Source organism: Oncorhynchus clarkii, chromosome 15, assembly GCF_045791955.1.
Source record: "Oncorhynchus clarkii lewisi isolate Uvic-CL-2024 chromosome 15, UVic_Ocla_1.0, whole genome shotgun sequence".
Lineage (NCBI taxonomy): Eukaryota > Metazoa > Chordata > Actinopteri > Salmoniformes > Salmonidae > Oncorhynchus > Oncorhynchus clarkii.
The window spans coordinates 28084686-28106029 of NC_092161.1; the positions used below are offsets into that span (position 1 = coordinate 28084686).

At 46.4% G+C, this 21344-nt stretch overlaps 1 protein-coding gene across 7 annotated transcripts in view; it reads left to right on the plus strand.

The window, feature by feature from the left end:
- Positions 1-21344, plus strand: part of LOC139367142 (dnaJ homolog subfamily C member 13-like) — a 58018-nt gene that overhangs the window by 27470 nt on the left and 9204 nt on the right. For 2 of the 7 annotated variants that reach the window (XR_011626846.1, XM_071105212.1), the window contains exons 5-37: positions 3714-3755; positions 4593-4793; positions 6382-6588; positions 6774-6869; positions 7203-7294; positions 7559-7725; positions 7951-8030; positions 8111-8280; positions 8520-8552; positions 9189-9288; positions 9457-9564; positions 9700-9855; positions 10194-10250; positions 10356-10477; positions 10610-10685; positions 11062-11157; positions 11297-11437; positions 13244-13261; positions 13897-13979; positions 14194-14347; positions 14458-14561; positions 14710-14869; positions 14962-15126; positions 15316-15420; positions 15611-15813; positions 15974-16058; positions 16331-16485; positions 16604-16804; positions 16942-17143; positions 17263-17378; positions 17481-17559; positions 17718-17853; positions 20886-21070. Coding sequence is in view for 6 of the 7 variants with exons in the window: in XM_071105212.1 (XP_070961313.1) it covers positions 3714-3755; positions 4593-4793; positions 6382-6588; positions 6774-6869; positions 7203-7294; positions 7559-7725; positions 7951-8030; positions 8111-8280; positions 8520-8552; positions 9189-9288; positions 9457-9564; positions 9700-9855; positions 10194-10250; positions 10356-10477; positions 10610-10685; positions 11062-11157; positions 11297-11437; positions 13244-13261; positions 13897-13979; positions 14194-14347; positions 14458-14561; positions 14710-14869; positions 14962-15126; positions 15316-15420; positions 15611-15813; positions 15974-16058; positions 16331-16485; positions 16604-16804; positions 16942-17143; positions 17263-17378; positions 17481-17559; positions 17718-17853; positions 20886-21070 (4095 nt within the window). In the remaining variant the exon portion in view is untranslated. The remainder of the gene's footprint in view (positions 1-3713; positions 3756-4592; positions 4794-6381; positions 6589-6773; positions 6870-7202; positions 7295-7558; positions 7726-7950; positions 8031-8110; positions 8281-8519; positions 8553-9188; positions 9289-9456; positions 9565-9699; positions 9856-10193; positions 10251-10355; positions 10478-10609; positions 10686-11061; positions 11158-11296; positions 11438-13243; positions 13262-13896; positions 13980-14193; positions 14348-14457; positions 14562-14709; positions 14870-14961; positions 15127-15315; positions 15421-15610; positions 15814-15973; positions 16059-16330; positions 16486-16603; positions 16805-16941; positions 17144-17262; positions 17379-17480; positions 17560-17717; positions 17854-20885; positions 21071-21344) is intronic. The other 5 variants (XM_071105213.1, XM_071105214.1, XM_071105215.1 and 2 more) reach the window with 5 other exon arrangements.

Sequence of the window (21344 nt, forward strand, 5' to 3'; positions counted from 1 at the left end):
ATAAAATCTTTTCCCTTTTTCACAAGCTGCTCTTTTAGATTGATGGACAACTGGTCTACTCTCTCGGCAATGGTGTTTCTGCTCAGACTCACATTTAAAAAGAGTTGCCTTTTTTCTGGGCAAACTTCGTCACAAACTTTAATCATGCAGTTTTTGATGAAATCCCCCTCCGTAAATGGCCGGGCTGATTTAGCGATCTCTTCTGCCAAAATAAAACTGGCCTTGACAGCAGCCTGGCCTTGTGATTTGGCTTTTTTGAACAGAGCCTGTCGAGATTTGAGGCCTCGTTTTAATTCCTCTGCCTTTTGTAGCCTTTGTTCCATGTCCATATTCTTGTTTTTGTCCGCGTGTTTCGTTTCATAATGTCGTCTCAGATTATACTCTTTCAGTACCGCCACACTTTCTCCACACAGAAGACACACAGGTTTTCCAGCTACCTTCGTGAACATATACTCCGACTCCCACCTTGTTTGAAACCCCCGGTTCTCAGTATCCACCTTCCGTTTTGCCATTTTTGATGGGTATCTGAAAGTTAATTTTACTGTGATGCTGACGACTGCTGTGCCAATAAATATTGAAATGAAGCAGCCTACTGCTCGGTGCGTCACCTTTGCATTGTGGGAAATGTAGTATTGGTGCGTGTAAAAGATCTGCGGGCTGCCGGCTTGCTGCGGGCCGGTTCTAATAATAAATCAAGATCATCCCAGGGGCCGTAAAAAACCTTCTTGCGGGCCGGATGTGGCCCGCGGGCCTTGACTCTGACATATGTGCCCTAGAGGCACCAAAAAAAAACAAATCTTATTTAAATAACTTTGTAGAGACCGAAGGTATGTTTGACCGGGTTTTGAGACCGGGTATGTTAAGCTGTACAGTGCCTTCAGAAAGTATTCATACCCCTTGATTTATTCTGGATATTGTTGTTACAGATTGAATTAAATATAGCTTTTTTTTCTCACCCATCTGCACACAATACCCCATGATGACAGAGTGAAAATGTTTTATACATTTTTGCAGATGTATAAAAAAAATGAAATAGAAATATCTAATTTACGTTAGTATTCACACCCCTGAGTCAATACATTGTAGGAAATTTCCTACATTTCCATTTCCTACCTTCGGTAGGGATTACAGCTGTGAGTCTTTCTGGGTATGTCTCTAAGAACTTTGCACACCTGGATTGTACAATATTGATCCATTATTCTTCAAGCACTGTCAAATTGGTTGTTGATCATTTTGAGACAACAATTTTCACGTCTTACCATAGATTTTCAAGCAGATTTGAGTCAAAACTGTAACTCGGCCACTCAGGAAAGTTCTCTGTTGTCTTGGTAAGCAACTCCAGTGTAGATTTGATCTTGTGTTTTAAATTGTCCTGCTGAAAGGTGAATTCATCTCCCAGTGTCTGGTGGGAAGCAGACTGAACCAGGTTTTCCTCTAGAATTTTACCTATGCTTAGCTCCATTCTGATTCCCAGTCCTTAACGATTACAAGGTACCCAAAACCTGGTGCAGCCACCACGATGCTTAAAAATATGGAAAGTGGTACTACTCAGTAATGTATTGGATTTGCCCCAAACATAACACTTTGCATTCAGGACAAAAAGTGAATTGCTTTGCCACATTGTTTTGCAATATTACTTTAGTGCCTTGTTGCAAACGGTACAGGCTTCCTCCTTCTCACTGTCAATAAGGGTAGTATTGTGGAGTAACTACAATGTTGTTGAGCCATCCTCAGTTTTCTCCGATCACAGCCATTAAACTCTAATGGTTTTAGTCACCATTGGCCTCATGGTGAAATCCCTGAGCGGTTTCCTTCCTTTCTGGCAACTGAGTTGGGAAGAACACCTGTATCTTTGTATTGACAGGGTGTATTGATACACCATCCAAAATGTAATGAATAACTTCACCATGCTCAAAGGGATATTCAATGTCATACTTTTTATTAATTGTTTACCCATCTACCAATAGGTGGGGCCTTTGCGAGGCATTAAAAAAACCTCCCTGGTATTTGTGGTTGAATCTGTGTTTGAAACGGCCTTAGAGATAATTGTGTGGGGGTACAGAGAAATTAGGTAGTTATTAAAAAATCATGTTAAACACTATTACACAGAGTAATCTTAGTAATCAAGCAACTTATGTGACTTGTTTAGCACATTTTTACTCCTGAACTTATTCGGGATTGCCATAAGTTGAAAACTGATTGACATTTCAGCTTTTCATGTTTTTATTTTAATTTGACAAACATTTGAGAAACATAATTCCACTTTCACATTATGGCTAATGTGTGTAGGCCAGTGACCCCCCCCCCCCCCCCCCCATCCAAAAAAAAATCTAAATGGAATCCATTTTAAATACAGGCTGTAACAGAACAAAATGTGGAGAAAGTCCAGGGGTCTGAATACTTTCTGAAGGCGCTTGTGTGTCTAAATGTTATTAACAATGGAATTTTTGTGAAAGACCTTCATAAACAAAAAGAGAGCAGTGCATCAATCTTCGACGTCAGATATGGCCTACCTACTTTCTGATACAGAATGCCGTGATGTGTACAGAACCTGTCAGCCGTAATGAAGCGTAGTAGACTGTGATGAACTGCATCCAGTGGGTTGAGTGTGTTGGCAGCTGCATTAAATTAATGTTGCCGTAGATTAGGACCGGTAGGAACGTTGACTGAATGTTCTGCTTTCTATTGTTAAGCGAGATGCATTACCTATTTCTATAGAAGAAACCCATTTTTTTTTTTTTTTTTAGCTTCTTAGTTAACTCATCAGTATGTTTTCGAAAAAGACAGCTTGTCGTCGATCCAGATGCCCGGGTAATTGTAAGCAGTTACACAGTCAATATGGGTACCATCCAAGGTACAGATGCTTAAAACAGTTGAGAAATGATTGTACGCCCTAGAAAACACACTTAATTTTTTACCTGCCTTCAATACTAGCTGGAGGGCAATCAAGGTTTTCTGTAAGGTGAGGATCAGAAAGAGCCTTGTCAACAGAATGGGCAACAGAATATACAACAGTATCGTCCGCAGACAAGTGGAGGTTACAATTTCTTCCAGACAAACCAATATTATTTATATAGATGGTAAAAAGTACAGGGCCCTAAAGTACAGTACGACCTTTGTGGGACACATTTAGTAATAATATCAATGCATATCAGTAAATCCCAGCAACAAATAAATGCATACAACCAGCATCTCAAATTTCTTGGGAACGGTCAAATTTAGACTACATGATGACGTGAATGTTGTTTTTACATAATTAGCCATTCCTCACCATTTTTTCAATCTAAACTGAAGATATTGTAACCACAAATATTAATGTCCTTATCAGACACCGACTAATTCGGGCAAGTCTCTGTGAGAACCAATATATCAGGGCTCGCGTCCAGCACCCAGATATCAAGGCCAGTTTTTTTTTTTTCTCAATCAAACTCCGTTTGTGTTCAACAGCCTAAGTCAACTTATTCAAAGGATCTCTCAATCACCTAACTTAAAAGGATACAGTGCTTCAGGAGGAATTTAAATGGATGGCAATGCATCACGGCTCGTATTCATAAAGTGTTGCAGAGTTATAGTACTGCTGTTGGATCCGGTCCCCCCCTGTCCACGTCATCTTCATTATGAGCTGGCTAAACGAGTCTTAGATCAGCACTCTGAAGTTTTATGAATACGGGCCCAGATTACATGTTTACTCTGATCTCCCATTCTCTCTGCAGAGATTCAGGACAGACTTCTCTGAGGGAAAGATAACTGGCAGGGTGAGTATTGAATGAGGTAATGGAGAAAGGAGTGAGGGAATGAAGACCTGAACAAAAGAGGGAAAGGAGACAGAATGCATGATCTCACTACAGAGGAGAATGGAATGATGTGAATGCCGACATGAACGAATGAATGAATAAAAGGTGGGGGAACAGAACAAATGGGTAAACAAACCCTGCACACACCGTAGGGCCATGTTGAGTAGAGAGTAGGAGGAAGGGCAGAGTGGAGCAGACTCTATTTCTTCTTCCTGACTCGCTAATAATAGGATCTGTGTTCTCCCTCTCCTGCGCTGAAGCTGGTCTTGGAGACTCCCTGAGGGTTTTATTGTGTCTGTCCCAAATGGCATCATATTACCCATGTAGTGCGCTACTTTTGGTCGAAGGTAGTGCCCTATATAGGGAATAGGGTGCCATTTGGGACAGAGCCTCTGTCCGTGTTGTGTTTTCTCCTCCTTCAGCACAATCCCATTTCCTTGTGAGGGAGGGAGAGGTTGGAATAGAACAGCTGCTCACCTGCTCTCCTAAGGGTGACTTCCATCTACAACACAGATCGATACAACTTCCTTTCATCGAAGAGGAGCACAATGGATGTGTCCCAAATGGCTCCCTATATAGTGCACTACTTTTGACCAGGGCCCTATGGATCTCTATTGTGTTTTCTAAGCATTATCATTACCTAGCTCTGGTCCATGGCATTACTGTACGTGCGGCTTGCCGACGTTGCGCACGTAATGCCCCCGGACCAGCGCTAGGCGTGATAATGTTTAGAGCTGTATCATGCAGTGATGCTACAGGTTTTGTCCACTTTGTTAACATGGGTGTCCCTCCCGTCAGCGCTACAACTGTTACAAGCACCACTGGAGCGACACGCGGAAGTCGGTGAGCCTGGAGGTGACCCCGGGGGGCATCGACCAGATCGATCCCCAGACCAACCGGGTGGTGTGCTCCTACGACTACCGCTCCGTGGAGGGCTTCGCAGAGGTCAACGACTACCAGGGGGGCTTCTGCATCCTCTATGGGGGCTTCAGCCGCCTGGTACGTACCCAGGGGGGAGGGTAGTGTGTGTTTACGTGTCTTTTGTGTGTGTCTGTCTCGAAACCAGGGCTCTCAGCCCTGTTCCTTGACAGCTACTGTCCTGTAGGTTTTCATTCCAGCCGTAATCTAGCGCACCTGTTTCTAATAATTACTGGATGATAAGCTGAATCGGGTAAGTTACAACGGGTTGGAACGAAAACCTACAGGACAGTAGCTGTCCAGGAACAGGGTGGGAGAGCCCTGTGTCGTGTGAAAATCTTTCCAGCGTGAAATAGTTCCCAGATTTGTCTTGCGATTGTGAGGTCATGTTGTAAAAATGTTGAGTCAATAATGGCTGAGCTCCTGCAGATGTTTCTCACACCCCCTCACCCTTGATTTGGCCAGCTAACTAGTGTAATTAGCTGTAAACTGGGTGAGATGGTTTGTTCTCAGAGGTTTGCCGTTTTAACTTGTTTGTATAGATAGCGTACAAATATATGCACCGTCAATCAGAAACGTAGCGCAATCGCAAAAGATCTCTCCTCACATCAAACCTCAGCACTTTGATGCGCGAGTCCAGGTATTTATATGTATTATTTATAGGTATCTATATACCTCACACCTCAACAAGCTTCTGATTGGTCAGTCAATACTCCTGGTCACCATTTGATTTGGCAGATGTGTGACACAAATGCGCATGCTCACAGAACAGTTTTTCAAGGTCGAGGGAGGGTGTGACAAACATCCGCACGAGAAAGAGACGAGCTCAGCCCTCCCCATAAAGAGACGAGCTCAGCCCTCCCCATAAAGAGACGAGCTCAGCCCTCCCCATAAAGAGACGAGCTCAGCCCTCCCCATAAAGAGACGAGCTCAGCCCTCCCCATAAAGAGACGAGCTCAGCCCTCCCCATAAAGAGACGAGCTCAGCCCTCCCCATAAAGAGACGAGCTCAGCCCTCCCCATAAAGAGACGAGCTCAGCCCTCCCCATAAAGAGACGAGCTCAGCCCTCCCCATAAAGAGACGAGCTCAGCCCTCCCCATAAAGAGACGAGCTCAGCCCTCCCCATAAAGAGACGAGCTCAGCCCTCCCCATAAAGAGACGAGCTCAGCCCTCCCCATAAAGAGACGAGCTCAGCCCTCCCCATAAAGAGACGAGCTCAGCCCTCCCCATAAAGAGACGAGCTCAGCCCTCCCCATAAAGAGACGAGCTCAGCCCTCCCCATAAAGAGACGAGCTCAGCCCTCCCCATAAAGAGACGAGCTCAGCCCTCCCCATAAAGAGACGAGCTCAGCCCTCCCCATAAAGAGACGAGCATGCAATTATACAACTGGGAACCGTTTCACGCTGGGCTGGTTTTTACATGACACCTTGCTCTAAAGGTTCGCTTGTCTGTGTGCAAATGTGTTTATGCCCTTGAGAAATTCTACTGTCTAGGACGGATTCACCATTTGTATTGCACACCCTTCCCATCCCTCTCTCTCTCTCCACCTTTCCTATTGCCTCTCTCTGTCCTTACTTTCCTCTCTCTACCTTCCTATCCCTCCCTCTCTTACCTCTCTTACTTATCGCTCTCCCCTCCTCTCTCCCTCCCCCTCCCCCTCCCCCTTCAGCACCTGTTTGCGTCAGAGCACCGGGACGAGATCATCAAAAGCGCCATTGAGCACGCGGGCAACTTCATCGGCATCACGCTGCGGCTGCGTAAGGACCCTCTGACCTTTGAGAACTTTGTGACGGACCGACTCGGGAAGTACGGCTCAGACGAGTCCATCACCTCCCTGGCTGAGTTTGTGGTGCAGAAGATCTCCCCACGCCACTCGGTCAGAATCGCTCCTATCCCTATCGCTCCATCCATTACTTTTATAAATGTCCTGTTTAGTGTTTACCTTTTTATGAGGATGCAATTTTTTATTTATTAGAATATTGAGATGAACATTTTATTTGTGGTCAACTGGCCCTTTATAGACTTGAGACTAACTTCTTCTGTGCTGTTTGTTCCTGACAGGAGCCCGTCAAGAGGATCCTGTGCCTGACAGAGACATGTCTGGTGGAGAGAGATCCAGCTTCCTACAACATAGTCACCATCAAGCCTTTTGGAGAGGTGGGTGGCTGCAACAACTCCGACATAAACACTGGGGCTGACTCATAGAATTGGTAGATGAATTTTCCATGGCGTGTTATAATGCTTCTACACCTGTGGTGCTTGTTGTTTGAGGCTGGGTTTCTGTACAGCACTTTGGGACATCAGCTGATGTAAGAAGGGCTATATAAATACATTTGATTGATTTCAGAGCTGTCCTATCCATTCTATTTCTATGGCCCGGCCTCTGCCTCAGGCTCTGTTAAATGCCATGTTTGTCTTTTTCAAATAAATTTGACTGAAGCTCCGTTTTTTTCAATTGTCATCTGGGGGAAATGCTGTGTGTATCTGCAGGTGTTTGCTCTCATCTGCGATGCGGAGAACCCCCAGGTGTTCACCATAGAGTTCATCAGAGGCCAGATCAGGAAGTACTGCTCCACAGACAGGTACAGTGAAACACACAGCTCTTATTGTACACATGCAGTATCATGAATGCCATATTTTCCCTCTTCCTTCCACACTTTCTTTTTCTTTTTACACCAAATCTATTGGTCTGTCTACGCTCTGCTGTTCTTCATTTGTTCATATGTGTTGTATTTAACCCATCCCACCTCTCTTGTTTGAAAATGTGTGTATTTGTGGGTCATATCTGTATCCCTAGCCTCTCCATCTTATTGATCGGACTCTGACGTGTGTGTGTGTGTGTTTAGGGACTCCCTGATGGCCAGCCTGCTGGACGGGGTGCGTGCGTCGGGTAACAGGGACGTGTGTGTGAAGATGGCCCCCACCCAGCGGGGCCAGCGCTGGGGCCTACTGAGCATGCCTGTGGATGAGGAAGTGGAGAGCCTGCACCTCAAATTTCTGGCAACACCCCCTAGTGAGTAACACCTTTCACAGGTGTATTCATTAAGCACCAAACGGAAGCAAACAGAATGCAACAGGGAGGGACTATTTGAACTTGTCCAATAAGAAACGTTTTTCTACGGTGTGCCCTAATGCATACAACCCAGATTTTTTATCAGTGACCTGTAATGGCCAGTTTAATATTGTATGTCTAAAGGACTGAGGGTTTGACCATGAGTCCCTGTCTTGTCTCCCTCAGATGGAAACTTTGCAGACGCGGTGTTCAGATTCAACGCTAACGTATCTTACAGTGGTGTGCTGCACGCCGTCACCCAAGATGTAAGTGTGTTCAAACCTACCAAACGACTGTGTGTGTGTTACGCTATCTTTAACATTCCTCTCCTCTTCCGGTCTCTCAGGGTCTGTTTTCAGAGAACAAGGAGAAGCTGATAAGCAATGCTGTCTTGGCCCTGCTGTCACAGGAGTGTGAGCTGCCGGGCCCCAACGCCGAGCTGGAGAGCCACTTCCAGGCACTCCGACGCCTAGTTGCCTCCAAGGCCGGCTTCCAGGCATTCACACAGCTTCCCAAGTAAGGCCTCGACACACACACACTGCTGCCCCTTCTTCCTGAATTCCCTCTCTCCCTTCACTACCCTCTCTCCCTTCAAAGCTCTGACTATTTGTGCTTTTCACCTCCTCTGCTACGTTCTCCCAGTCCTTCTGCTCCTCCCTCCACCCCCCTCTCCTACTGATAGTTGTTGCTATGCAGTATTGTGTAGTAGTGTGGTGGTAAGTGTGTAGGTAACAGACGTACTCTGTCATTCCAAGGTCTGGTCAAGGGTCTGGATTCACAGATGGAACGTAAATATGAATCCATACATCTCAGTCTGCCCTCTCTGTCTAATTTCCATGTCCTACCTGTCTTCCCTGTCTGTATGCCCTCGGTCTGTCTATGTGCTCTCTAGCTCTGTCTGCCTGCCTTCTGTCTAAGACTGACTGCGTCTGTCTGCCTTCTGTCTAAGACTGACTGCGTCTGTCTGTCTGGCTCAGATTGTTCGCTTGTCTCCGTCTGTCTGTTCTCCTTTAATCTGTCTACTACTCTCCTTTCATGTGTCGCACACCGGGAGATCAAAAGAGAGGTGTCGTCCATCTCTCTTCTCCGCCTCTGTCTGCGTGTGTGTGTGTGCCTCTCTCTTTCTGTCTCTCTTTCTCTCTCTCGATCTGTCTCTCATGTATCCAGGACGCTGTCTGTCTCTTCTCTGGGGTCACTGAGATGTATGAGAGGATTTCCATTCTTTGTTCCTGTATAGTTGAGAATGAACCCCCCAGACCCTTTTAAAATGATATTTGTAGACCAGAGATGTCATTAAAAATGTCTGTCTGCGTATTTTAATTTCCAGTCTCAATGAGCCGCCCCCTTGTCTCCATATCATGTCATATCATGTCAATGAAGTGAATGAGTCTTTGTCTAGTTTAATCTGTGTGTGTGTGTTGCAGGTTCCGGGAGAAGTTGGGGGTGAAGACGGTGAAGGCTCTGAAGAGGAACAACAACGGAGTGACACATGCCGCCATAGACATGCTCTGTGCTCTTATGTGTGTAAGTACCATTTGCATTCCCCTGAGCAAAAAGTTCACACACACACAGACCATCTAACACACACTTCTGGTGTTTACGCCATGACACTACAGAGAACGTGACTGCCGCTGGTAATGCAAAATTTCTATTTACTATTTTCTAAATTGCAATTATCTGCATCCTTTCCAGCCGATGCACGATGACTATGACCTGCGACAGGAGCAACTGAACAAGGCCTCTCTGATGTCCTCCAAGAAGTTCCTGGAGAACCTTCTGGAGAAGTTCGTCAGCAACGTGGTACGTGTTTCAGCCTCTGATTTTTTTCTAACCTTTTGATATTGGTGCTGAAACCTGGGAGCGAAACCAAAAGAAGCCATCTTGTTTCTTTAACAACTATTTTTTTTCTTCTATATCCTCCCTCTCTCCCTGCAGGACCACGGCACGGGGGCGCTGGTGATCAGCTCGCTGCTGGACTTCCTGACCTTTGCCCTGTGCGCCCCCTACAGCGAGACCAGCGAGGGACAGCAGTTTGACATGCTGCTGGAGATGGTGGCCTCCAACGGACGCACCCTCTTCAAACTCTTCCAGGTAGCTAGGTGGGGCGAGAGAAAGGTAGTCTGGAATCCATAACTGATATGCTCTGTTTCAGTTTGGGTTCCAGGCCAAGAATAAGAGAAATGGGAATGTTTAAAAAAAAAATATATATATATATATATTACTTTTCACTACAAGGAAGGAAGAAAAACACTTAAGTAAAAGGTGATGTTGGGTTAAACTAAAAGATGGAGGACAATTTGAAAAGAAGAAATAGCGTTGTGAAACCGTTTTTGTCTGACATGCTCTGTATACAGTATAAGGTATGTGTGACGATCTGTTTTGATGGGATTCATTTAACATTGTCTCAGTGAGTTGTTGTTGTTTTCCAGCACCCCTCTATGGCCATTGTGAAGGGAGCGGGCCTGGTGATGAAGGCCATCATTGAGGTGAGTTCAGGGGTGGGGTAGCAGGTCTTAATATGATGACAAACAGGATCATTATTGTGATTATATTGGCGATGATCAACAATAAATGACTGTTTTGTTTATTAGGAGGGGGATAAGGAGATAGCCACTAAGATGCAGGAACTGGCTCTGAGTGAGGGAGCCCTGCCCAGACACCTGCACACCTCCATGTTCACCATCAGCTCAGACCAGAGGATGCTCACCAACAGGTAAAGGACTAAGGGTTCAAGTCTCCCATAACGTCCATGCGTGATTTACTGAAACGTCCACATTACTTATCCCTATTCCAAGTTAGGATTCTGACAAATTCACTCATGGTTTTTAAACTGTTCCTCCCACAGGCAGCTGAGTCGTCACCTGGTGGGCTTGTGGACAGCAGAGAACCCCATCGCTATGAGCCTCCTCAAGAGAATACTGGTTAGGCTCCCGATAGGTGTTCAGTAGGGCTGTGACGATACCAATGGCGCAATCTTTTTGACCGTGGCGCAAATGAAAACACAAAGCAGACCGAACTCTTTAGTCCTTTTTAAAACCTGCTGTATGTAAAATATTGTGTGCTCTAGCTTGGAAAATAAATGCATGTGACTGGATGACAACAATGTTTGTTTCCAACATAAATCTGCTTTGTGTTTGGTTTCCTCGCCACGATGGTAAGGAGTATCGCGATACTGCTATCGTCCCGGCCCGAGTGTTCAAGCAATTCACTTGTGTACCATCCATATGGTTAAGAGGCAGGGGATTTGATTGTACACTATCTCTCTCTCTCTTTGTCTCTCCATCTCTCTCCCCTCAGCCGACGGGGCTGCTGGCGTACCTGGACAGCCCTGATGCCGTCCCGGAGAAAGACGTGGACAGGATGCACATCCGGGACAATGTCAAAATCGCCACGGTAACCTGCAGCGGAGACGATATCGACGTTCCCCTTTACCAGCTCCGTACACTGTTGTGGTACCTTTAGACATTAATGTATGCTTGGATGTTTTTTAAAAACGTTTACTCACCGGCCTTTTCGTGTCTCATCCTTACAGGACCAATTTGGTCAGCAAAAGGTGCCCGACTGGCAGCGGGTGGCGGGAAAGGCAGCCAAAGAGGTGGAGAAGTTTGCCAAGGAGAAGGCCGACATCGTGCTAATGCACTGGAGGGACAAAATGGGTATCGCCCAGAAGGAGGTGAGGAGGGACTCACTGCTCGCTTTTCTCCCCCTATTCAGGGGCTTCATTCTGGGCCAGTAGCACTAATGGCAATGCCCTCATTCAGACTCCTCTGGCTCTTGCTCCTCCTGCTGGTGCTGAGCGGTATTGCAGGCTCTACTGCTTACATAGCCGTCTGCTGGACTGGTCCAGTTACTTTAGTACGAGTTAGCATGGCTAGCATTGCTATCACCCAGCAACTTTGCCATGGGAGAGACACTCTGGGAACCAGTGTGTTCTGAACCACATTCTAACAAATCATCTTCTTTGTTGTTTTGGACACTGCTGAACAGATATGCGCTGCTTGCTTTGTGTGTGCGTCTGCCCTCATTTGTCTGCGTCAGCGAGATCTTGGTGAAGTGTAGTATTGCTGGGATGTTGATGTTAAAACTCTTTGGTGCTGTTACGACTTCTACTTAGAGAGTGTATGAATGATGCCACTGAGTAAAGTTCTGTGCAATATGGTGACGGAATGAAACGCAAGCATTTACAGTCTGTCGCAAAGACTGCGAATGCGAGATGTCTTGTTTAAAGGACTAATGTTTGCCCTTTAAACCGACCATTTGACCGGGTCTGTTTATTAACAGTAAACACTCTCTGCCCTCTTCTCCTCTCTTCTACGGGGGCTACAGCTGCCTCTCTGCCCTCTTCTCCTCTCTTCTACGGGGCCTACAGCTGCCTCTGCCCTCTTCTCCTCTCTTCTATGGGGCCTACAGCTGCCTCTGCCCTCTTCCCCTCTCTTCTACGGGGCCTACAGCTGCCTCTCTGCCCTCTTCTCCTCTCTTCTACGGGGCCTACAGCTGCCTCTCTGCCCTCTTCTCCTCTCTTCTACGGGGCCTACAGCTGCCTCTGCCCTCTTCTCCTCTCTTCTATGGGGCCTACAGCTGCCTCTCTGCCCTCTTCTCCTCTCTTCTACAGGGCCTACAGCTGCCTCTCTGCCCTCTTCTCCTCTCTTCTATGGGGCCTACAGCTGCCTCTCTGCCCTCTTCTCCTCTCTTCTACGGGGCCTACAGCTGCCTCTCTGCCCTCTTCTCCTCTCTTCTACGGGGCCTACAGCTGCCTCTCTGCCCTCCTCTCTTCTACGGGGCCTACAGCTGCCTCTCTGCCCTCCTCTCTTCTACGGGGCCTACAGCTGCCTCTCTGCCCTCTTCTCCTCTTTTCTACGGGGCCTACAGCTGCCTCTCTGCCCTCTTCTCCTCACTTCTACGGGGCCTACAGCTGCCTCTCTGCTTTAGCGCACAACTTTAGTCAAATCTCCTGGGCCACAACGCTGCCACAAACCGAAGTTCACCTATACTTTGTGGCCGTCACTGGGTTTTTGTCTCACCACGCTAGGTTTGTCTAAGTACCAAGATAAACAGAAACTTGTTAGTGCGGATTCTGAATGAGACTATTGTTAGAGGGCTGAGTGGGTGTAGGGGAGTCCAGCTCAAATCAAATCCTTTAATTGAACTTTCTTTTATCTGCCAACCAATCACCTCACACATTCTAAAATTGCTACCACATCGGTTGTGATTTTCCTTTCAGTTAATGTTCATTTGATACAGTAAAAATGTTTTTGAAATAGATCCACTGTCATCGCATACGGTGGGCGAATCTGGACTGGAGGCTGTCGTACTGTTTTTGTCGATAAAGATTTTGATCGTATGGTGCAGATTGCCTTTGACCTAACTTCAATGAGAAGTATCTCTGTTTGATCCGACTGAGGACCAATAATCTCTGTTGTCTCTTGCCCCACCCTGTCCCTCTTGTCTGTTGGGGTTCTCTGCTGTCAATCAAATGCAGCAGGACAGAAATAACCTGGTAAGTAGAACTGACCAATGGGAACCCCTCTTCCTCCTTTTTGACCCCTCCCACGCTTACCTGTCAGTTTTAGAGCTCATGTAGCATGTTATGTTGTGGGATCCCATCTCTGTAGTTTTTGTCACTGTTTATGTCAAAGGTTGTGTGTTTTTGTTGGTGTTTGTTATCATGACAGTATTTTTCACCTGGTGGTCAGTGACATTAAACGTTTTGAATTCATTAAAAATCATTTTTTAACATTGTGGGGTTTACAAAGGTGATAGATAAAATACATGCCATTCAATACATACCATACCTTTCCTCGTATTTGTTTTCATCAATCACCTGTGTTGTGACTGTGTGTTGTACCTTGAACGTTGTCAAGATCAATATATGTGTGTGCCCTTGCTATCTCCATTACTGTCATTGTCAAGCCAAAGATGACAATTCGGCAATGACCGTGATTAACAGGGAATTGGCCTGATAGCATAAACTGACAGGTGCTCAGGCTATTGTGAATGCTGGTATTAGTGGGGGGGGGTCATAAATCATCTTAGCTGCGGTCGTCCACTCATGTAGACCAGTTGTCCAACAACGCGGAGTTGACCATTGGAGAGGTGTAGTGGTGACTGATGTTGATCTTGGCTCTACTACAGAACCCCAACCAAAAACCTGTCATTCTGAGGAAGAGGAGACAGAGGATCAAGATTGAAGCCAACTGGGAGCTCTTCTACTACAGGTAGGTACATTGATCACTTGCTCACAAAATGTCCGCCTAACTCTCTCTTACTATTATAGACTTTGTGCTTTATCCTTTATTTTTTATGTTTAATGTTTCTCCGGCTGGAGCAGCCTCCTACTTGAAATGATCAAATGAATTCATGCATTAAAAGTGAATATTTAGATTTTGGATAAGTTGTCCCGTCTCAATCTCTGGTTCTCCTGTGTCCTAGGTTCCAGTTGGATCACGCGCGGTCCAACCTCATCTGGAACCTGAAGACACGGGAGGAACTGCGGGACGCTCTGGAGGGAGAGATGAGGGCCTTTGGCGTGGACCGCGAGCTGGGCAACGCTAGCGTCATCTCCTGGAACCACCAGGAGTTTGAGGTCAGGGGTCAAACCAAATTATGACCATATTTATATTTTGATCATGTGGATTGGTAGCTGACGTGTGTGTGTGTGTGTGGGGCGGGGGGTTGTTTGCGTGTGTGTTGCAGGTGAGGTACGAGTGTCTTTCGGATGAGATTAAGATTGGTGATTATTACCTGCGCCTGCTGCTGGAAGAGGATGAGACGGATGAGTCTGGGGCCATCAAGAGATCGTAAGACATCAGCTACCTACAACACAATCGGCCATGTTTAACCCATCTAATGACAATATTGCTCTTAAATCCAAACAAAGGGAATAAAGTAAAATGTTCAAATTGCAATATCCTTCTGTCCTTCTGTCTCTCTCTTTCTCCCGCTCAGGTACGAGTTCTTCAATGAGCTCTACCACCGTTTCCTGCTCACCCCCAAAGTCTCCATGAAGTGCCTGTGCCTGCAGGCTCTCACCGTCGTCTATGGGAAGTGCTGCGAGGAGATTGGCCCCTTTACCGACACCAAGTACATCGTTGGCATGCTGGACCGGGTCAGTGCTGTGGCACACACAAACTAGTCAGAGATCTGTTGGGACAGTTTTGTAATGGTAAGTCTCTCTCTCTCTCCCCTCTGGATTTACAGGCTACAGACAAACTGGAAAGAGACAGACTGATCCTATTCCTTAACAAACTCATCCTCAACAAGAAAAATGTGAAGGAGTTGATGGACTCCAATGGAGTCCGCATCCTAGTGGACCTGCTCACCCTGGCCCACCTACACACCAGCCGAGCCACCGTCCCACTACAGGTAGTTCTTCACAACTTCCCTGTCTGAACCATCCAAATTGTAGCATGTGCTTCTCATCACGTATCTAACGTATGTTTTGATACAGTTGCAGACCATGGAAGCGTATAGCTGTCGGAAGTCAAATAGACTTCTATTACAGGCCAGTCAGTCTGGTTTCATGTTAATAACGTGCGTCTTTGTGTCTGTCAGAGCAACGTGATCGAGGCCGGAGCGGACATGAAGAGGGAGAGCGAGAAGGAGTGGTACTTTGGGAACGCAGACAAAGAGAGGAGGGGCCCCTTCAGCTTTGAAGAGGTACGTTTCTTCTGAGTACAAAACCAACACAGATGCTAAGCTCTACCCCCATAGGTAGAGTTTCTCTGGGTCCAGTGCCATTGCTTAGATATTTTTGGGTATCCAAGACAACGTACATTTTGTAACGTCGGTGAACTATCTCTAAGCATGATATCTTGATGACTGAACACGTCCACGTTTCCCACATCAGATGCAGGAGTTCTGGAGCAATGGAGTGCTGACGGCCAAGACGAGGTGCTGGGCCCAGGGCATGGACGGCTGGCGCCCCCTGCAGGCCATCCCGCAGCTCAAGTGGTGCCTGCTGGCCAGCGGGCAGGCGGTTATGAACGAGACGGACCTGGCCACGCTCATCCTCAACATGCTCATCACCATGTGCTCCTACTACCCCAGCAGGTAGGGAGAAGATATTCAGTTCTGACTCTTTAAACAAATATATAAATATATTTTTTTTTACTTACTGTCTCCTCTCTTGCTCGACCCTTTCTCCCCCTATTTCTCTCTATTTTGCTGTCACACAGTTTAAAAATGTGACAATGTGTCTGTCTTTCCCCAGGGACCAGGACAATGCCATTATTCGTCCCTTACCCAAGATCAAGAGAATGGTCAGCGATAATACCTGCCTCCCTCACATTGTCCAGGTGAGCAGAACCAGCCTATTATTAGGTATATCCTTCCTACCTCAGTAGGACTAACTGGTTAAATAAAGGTTAAATACAAAAAATGTGTACTAATTCCTATTCTTTTCATTTTCCTATATATAAAATAATCTGAAGGTTGCCTGAGACTAAAATGTTGGTCAAATAAGATCTGTTCAATTCTTGGACTCAACATTAAAAGTGAGATGGAGATGGTTTTTATTAAATTAAATGTGTGATCAAATGTCTCATGTTCTGTTCCCTTCTCCAATCAGCTGCTGCTGACCTTTGACCCCATCCTGGTGGAGAAGGTGGCCAACGTGCTGTACCTGGTGATGCAGGACAACCCCAACCTGCAGCGCCTCTACCTCACCGGCATCTTCTTCTTCATTATGATGTACACCGGCTCCAACGTTCTGCCAGTGGCCAGGTCCGACTGCTGGAGAGATGCACACGGACACGCATGTCACACACACACACTGTGCTCTTCAGATAGGTCTTTTACGTTGTGCGTTTTGGACTCTGTCACGTCTTGTGTTTTCCTGTAGGTTCCTGAAGTACTGTCACCTGAAGCAGGCCTTCAAGTCAGAGGAGGCCAAAGGTACAGACATCGTCCAGCGCAGTGTGCTGGGGCCGGTGATGCCTGAGGCCATGGTGTGTTACCTGGAGAACTACGAGGCAGAACGCTTCTCCGAGATCTTCCTGGGAGAGTTTGACACGCCAGAGGCCATCTGGAGCAGCGAGATGAGGTAGACACAAGCTTGCTGTCTGTCTGGGGAGAGGTCTAACAAATAGTTTTGACCAAGGTTTTTCTATCCATTTGTCTATATCCACCTCTTGTGTTTTGGTTTGTGTCTGACGTCTCATCCCCCTTGCCCCCCTCCAGGCGGATGATGATTGAGAAAATCGCGACCCACCTGGCTGACTTCAGCCCACGGCTGTACAGCAACACACGAGCCCTCTACCAGTACTGCCCCATCCCTGTAGTCAGCTTCCCCCAGCTGGAGAACGAGCTCTTCTGTAACATCTACTACCTCCGCCACCTGTGTGACGCCAACCGCTTCCCCAACTGGCCCATCCGAGAGCCCGTATGTTCTGTCTGTCTGTGTGTGGTGATTGACTGTGTGAGACTTGTGAGAAGGTGTCAGTGTATGAGCGAGATGGAGACTGTTAATCGTGCTCTGTGCCGTCGTCTGCCCCCCTGCAGGTGAAGCTGCTGAAGGACACCCTGGAGGCCTGGAAGAGGGAGGTGGAGAAGAAGCCTCCCTCCATGTCTGTGGACGACGCCTACGAAGTCCTCAACCTGCCCAAGGGACAGGGACAGTAAGTGGCCTTGCATGCCTAAAGAAGAAGCTTCTCCCTCTCCAAGATGTCTATCGGTACTCTCTATATGGAGTGTGTTTGATTTTTTTGGTTTCTCCACAGACACGAGGAGAGTAAGATCAGGAAGGCCTACTTCAGACTGGCCCAGAAGTACCACCCGGACAAGAACCCAGAGGGCAGGGTATGTTACCGCTCCATTGCTGCACTATATAAGGAATCAGGTGCCATTTAAGACACAGACGTCATCCGAGTTTGAGGAGTTTTTCCACTCCTGTCTTGGAGCATTACCGTCATTGTTCAGAGGGGGGAGGTGTTAATAAACTGTCTTTGTGTGTTCAGGATATGTTTGAGAAGGTCAACAAGGCCTATGAATTCCTGTGCACCAAGTCGTCCCGCATCATCGACGGCCCCGACCCCGAGAACATCATCCTCATCCTCAAAGCCCAGAGCATCCTCTTCAACAGACACAAACAAGGTCTGACACTCTAATGCTCTCTCCACTGTCTGTAGTATTCCATGTTATACGCATCTAAAGTGAATACGCGTGGAAGGTGCGTCACAATCACTAATTGTAAACACCACTAGAGGCACCATTTTTGGAGGCGTGATAGACACGGCAGCGTTGCTATTAGCTAGAAAAAGAGTGTAGGAGCTATAAATACAGTTGAAGTCGGAAGTTTACATACACTTAGGTTGGAATCATTAAAACTTGTATTTCAATCACTCCACAAAGTACTTGTTAACAAACTATAGTTTTGCCAAGTCGGTTAGGACGACTACTTTGTGCATGACACAAGTCATTTTTCCAACAATTGTTTACAGACAGATTATTTCACTTATAATTCACTGTATCACAATCCCAGTGGGTCAGAAGTTTACATTCACTAAGTTGACTGTGCCTTTAAACAGCTTGGAAAATTCCAGAAAATTATGTCATGGCTTTAGAAGCTTCTGATAGGCTAATTGACATCATTTGAGTCAATTGGAGGTGTACCTGTGGCTGTATTTCAAGGCCTACCTTCAAACTCAGTGCCTCTTTGCTTGACATCAAAGGAAAATCAAAAGAAATCAGCCAAGACCTCAGACAAAACATTGTAGACCTCCACAAGTCTGGTTCATCCTTGGGAGCAATTTCCAAATGCCTGAAAGTACCACGTTCATCTGTACAAACAATAGTACGCAAGTATAAACACCATTGGACCACGCGGCCGTCATACTGCTCAGGAAGGAGACGCGTTCTGTCTCCTAGAGATGAATATACTTTGGTGCGAAAAGTGCAAATCAATCCCAGAACAACAGCAAAGGACCTTGTGAAGATGCTGGAGGAAACGGGTACAAAAGTATCTATATCCACAGTAAAACGAGTCCTATATCGACATAACCTGAACGGCCGCTCAGCAAGGAAGAAGCCACTGCTCCAAAACCGCCATAAAAAGCCAGACTACGGTTTGCAACGGCACATAGGGACAAATATTGTACTTTTTGGAGAATTGTCCTCTGGTCTGATGAAACGAAAATAAAACTGTTTGGCCATAAATGACCATCTTTATGTCTGGAGGAAAGGGGGGGGGGCTTGCAAGCTGAAGAACATCATCCCAACTGTGATGCACGGGGGTGGCAGCATCATGTTGTTGAGGTGCTTTGCAGCAGGAGGGACTGGTGCACTTCACAAAATAGATGGCATCATGAGGACGGAAAATGATGTGGATAGATTGAAGCAACATCTCAAGACATCAGTGAGGGAGTTAAAGCTTGGTCGCAAATGGGTCTTCCATGTGGACAATGACCCCAAGCACACTTCCAAAGTTGTGGCAAAATGGCTTAAGGACAAAGTCAAGGTATTGGAGTGGCCATCACAAAGCCCTGACCTCAATTCTATAGAAAGTTTGTGGGCAGAACTGAAAAAGCGTGTGCGAGCAATAAGGCCTACAAACCTGCCTCAGTTCCACCAGCTCTGTCAGGAGGAATGGGCCAAAATTCACCCACCTTAGTGTGAGAAGCTTGTGGAAGGCTACCCGAAACATTTGACCGAAGTTAAACAATTTAAAGGCAATGCTACCAAATACTAATTGAGTGTATGTAAACTTCTGACCCACTGGGAATGTGATGAAAGAAATAAAAGCTGAAATGTCATTCTCTCTACTATTATTCTGACATTTCACATTCTTAAAATAAAGTGGTGATCCTAACTGACCTAAGACAGGGAATTTTTACTAAATGTCAGGAATGTCAGGAATTGTGAAAAACTGATATATATACATATACATATACTGCTCAAAAAAATAAAGGGAACACTTAAACAACACAATGTAACTTCAAGTCAATCACACTTCTGTGAAATCAAACTGTCCACTTAGGAAGCAACACTGACAATAAATGTCACATGCTGTTGTGCAAATGGAATAGACAACAGGTGGAAATTATAGGCAATTAGCAAGACACCCCCAATAAAGGAGTGGTTCTGCAGGTGGCGACCACAGACCACTTCTCAGTTCCTATGCTTCCTGGCTGATGTTTTGGTCACTTTTGAATGCTGGCGGTGCTTTCACTCTAGTGGTAGCATGAGACGGAGTCTACAACCCACACAAGTGGCTCAGGTAGTGCAGATCATCCAGGATGGCACATCAATGCGAGCTGTGGCAAGAAGGTTTGCTGTGTCTGTCAGCGTAGTGTCCAGAGCATGGAGGCGCTACCAGGAGACAGGCCAGTACATCAGGAGACGTGGAGGAGGCCGTAGGAGGGCAACAACACAGCAGCAGGACCGCTACCTTTGCCTTTGTGCAAGGAGGAGCAGGAAGAGCACTGCCAGAGCCCTGCAAAATGACCTCCAGCAGGCCACAAATGTGCATGTGTCTGCTCAAACGGTCAGAAACCGACTCCATGAGGGTGGTATGAGGGCCCAACGTCCACGGGTGGGGGTTGAGCTTACGTCCCAACACTGTGCAGGACGCTTGGCATTTGCCAGGGAACACCAAGATTGGCAAAATCGCCACTGGCTCACTGCTCTTCACAGATGAAAGCAGGCTCACACTGAGCACATGTGACAGACCTGACAGAGTCTGGACACGCCGTGGAGAACTTTCTGCTGCCTGCAACATCCTCCAGCATGACCGGTTTGGCGGTGGGTACACTGCTGATACACTCCAGCCATATGAGGTCTAGCATTGTCTTGCATTAGGAGGAACCCAGGGCCAACCGCACCAGCATATGGTCTCACAAGGGGTCTGAGGATCTCATCTCGGTACCTAATGGCGAGCACATGCGGCCCCTCAAAGAAATGGTGTGTGTATATAAATATATATATATATATATATATATATATATATATATATATATATATATATATATATATATATATAAGCAAACCTACATTGGCTGGTTAGCTTAGCATCTGGGTCATTAGCCACCGCAGATCTCTTTGCTAGCTAACAGTAGTGTTTACTTGTTGACACTTTTGCTACTTTCCAAGAGTAATATTAATGTAAACTGCTGTCCTCTTGTCAACAGAACTGGAACCCTACAAGTACGCCGGCTACCCCATGCTCATCAAGACCATCACCATGGAGACGGGTGATGAGCAGCTGTTCTCCAAGACATCCCCCCTGCTCCCGGCTGCAATCGAGCTGGCCTTCCACACGGTCAACTGCTCCGCCCTAAACGCTGAGGAACTACGCAGAGAAAGTGGCATCGAGGTAGAACTAGCAACCCTACTGGCTATTCGGAGATCAGGATCATATTCATTAGGCACCAAACGGAAGCAAACGATAGTAAACTGACTGAAACCGGTAGGGATCTACTTAGAGTTGTCTAATAAGAAATGGTTATTTTAGTTTTTTCATTGAAAAACGTTTTGCTTCGTTTTGGAACTAATGAAGACGACTCAGATACTATTGTTGCAACAATATTCACCTTTTCCCGATTTGACATTCCTACATTCATACTTTCAATGTTTATAACATGATCTAA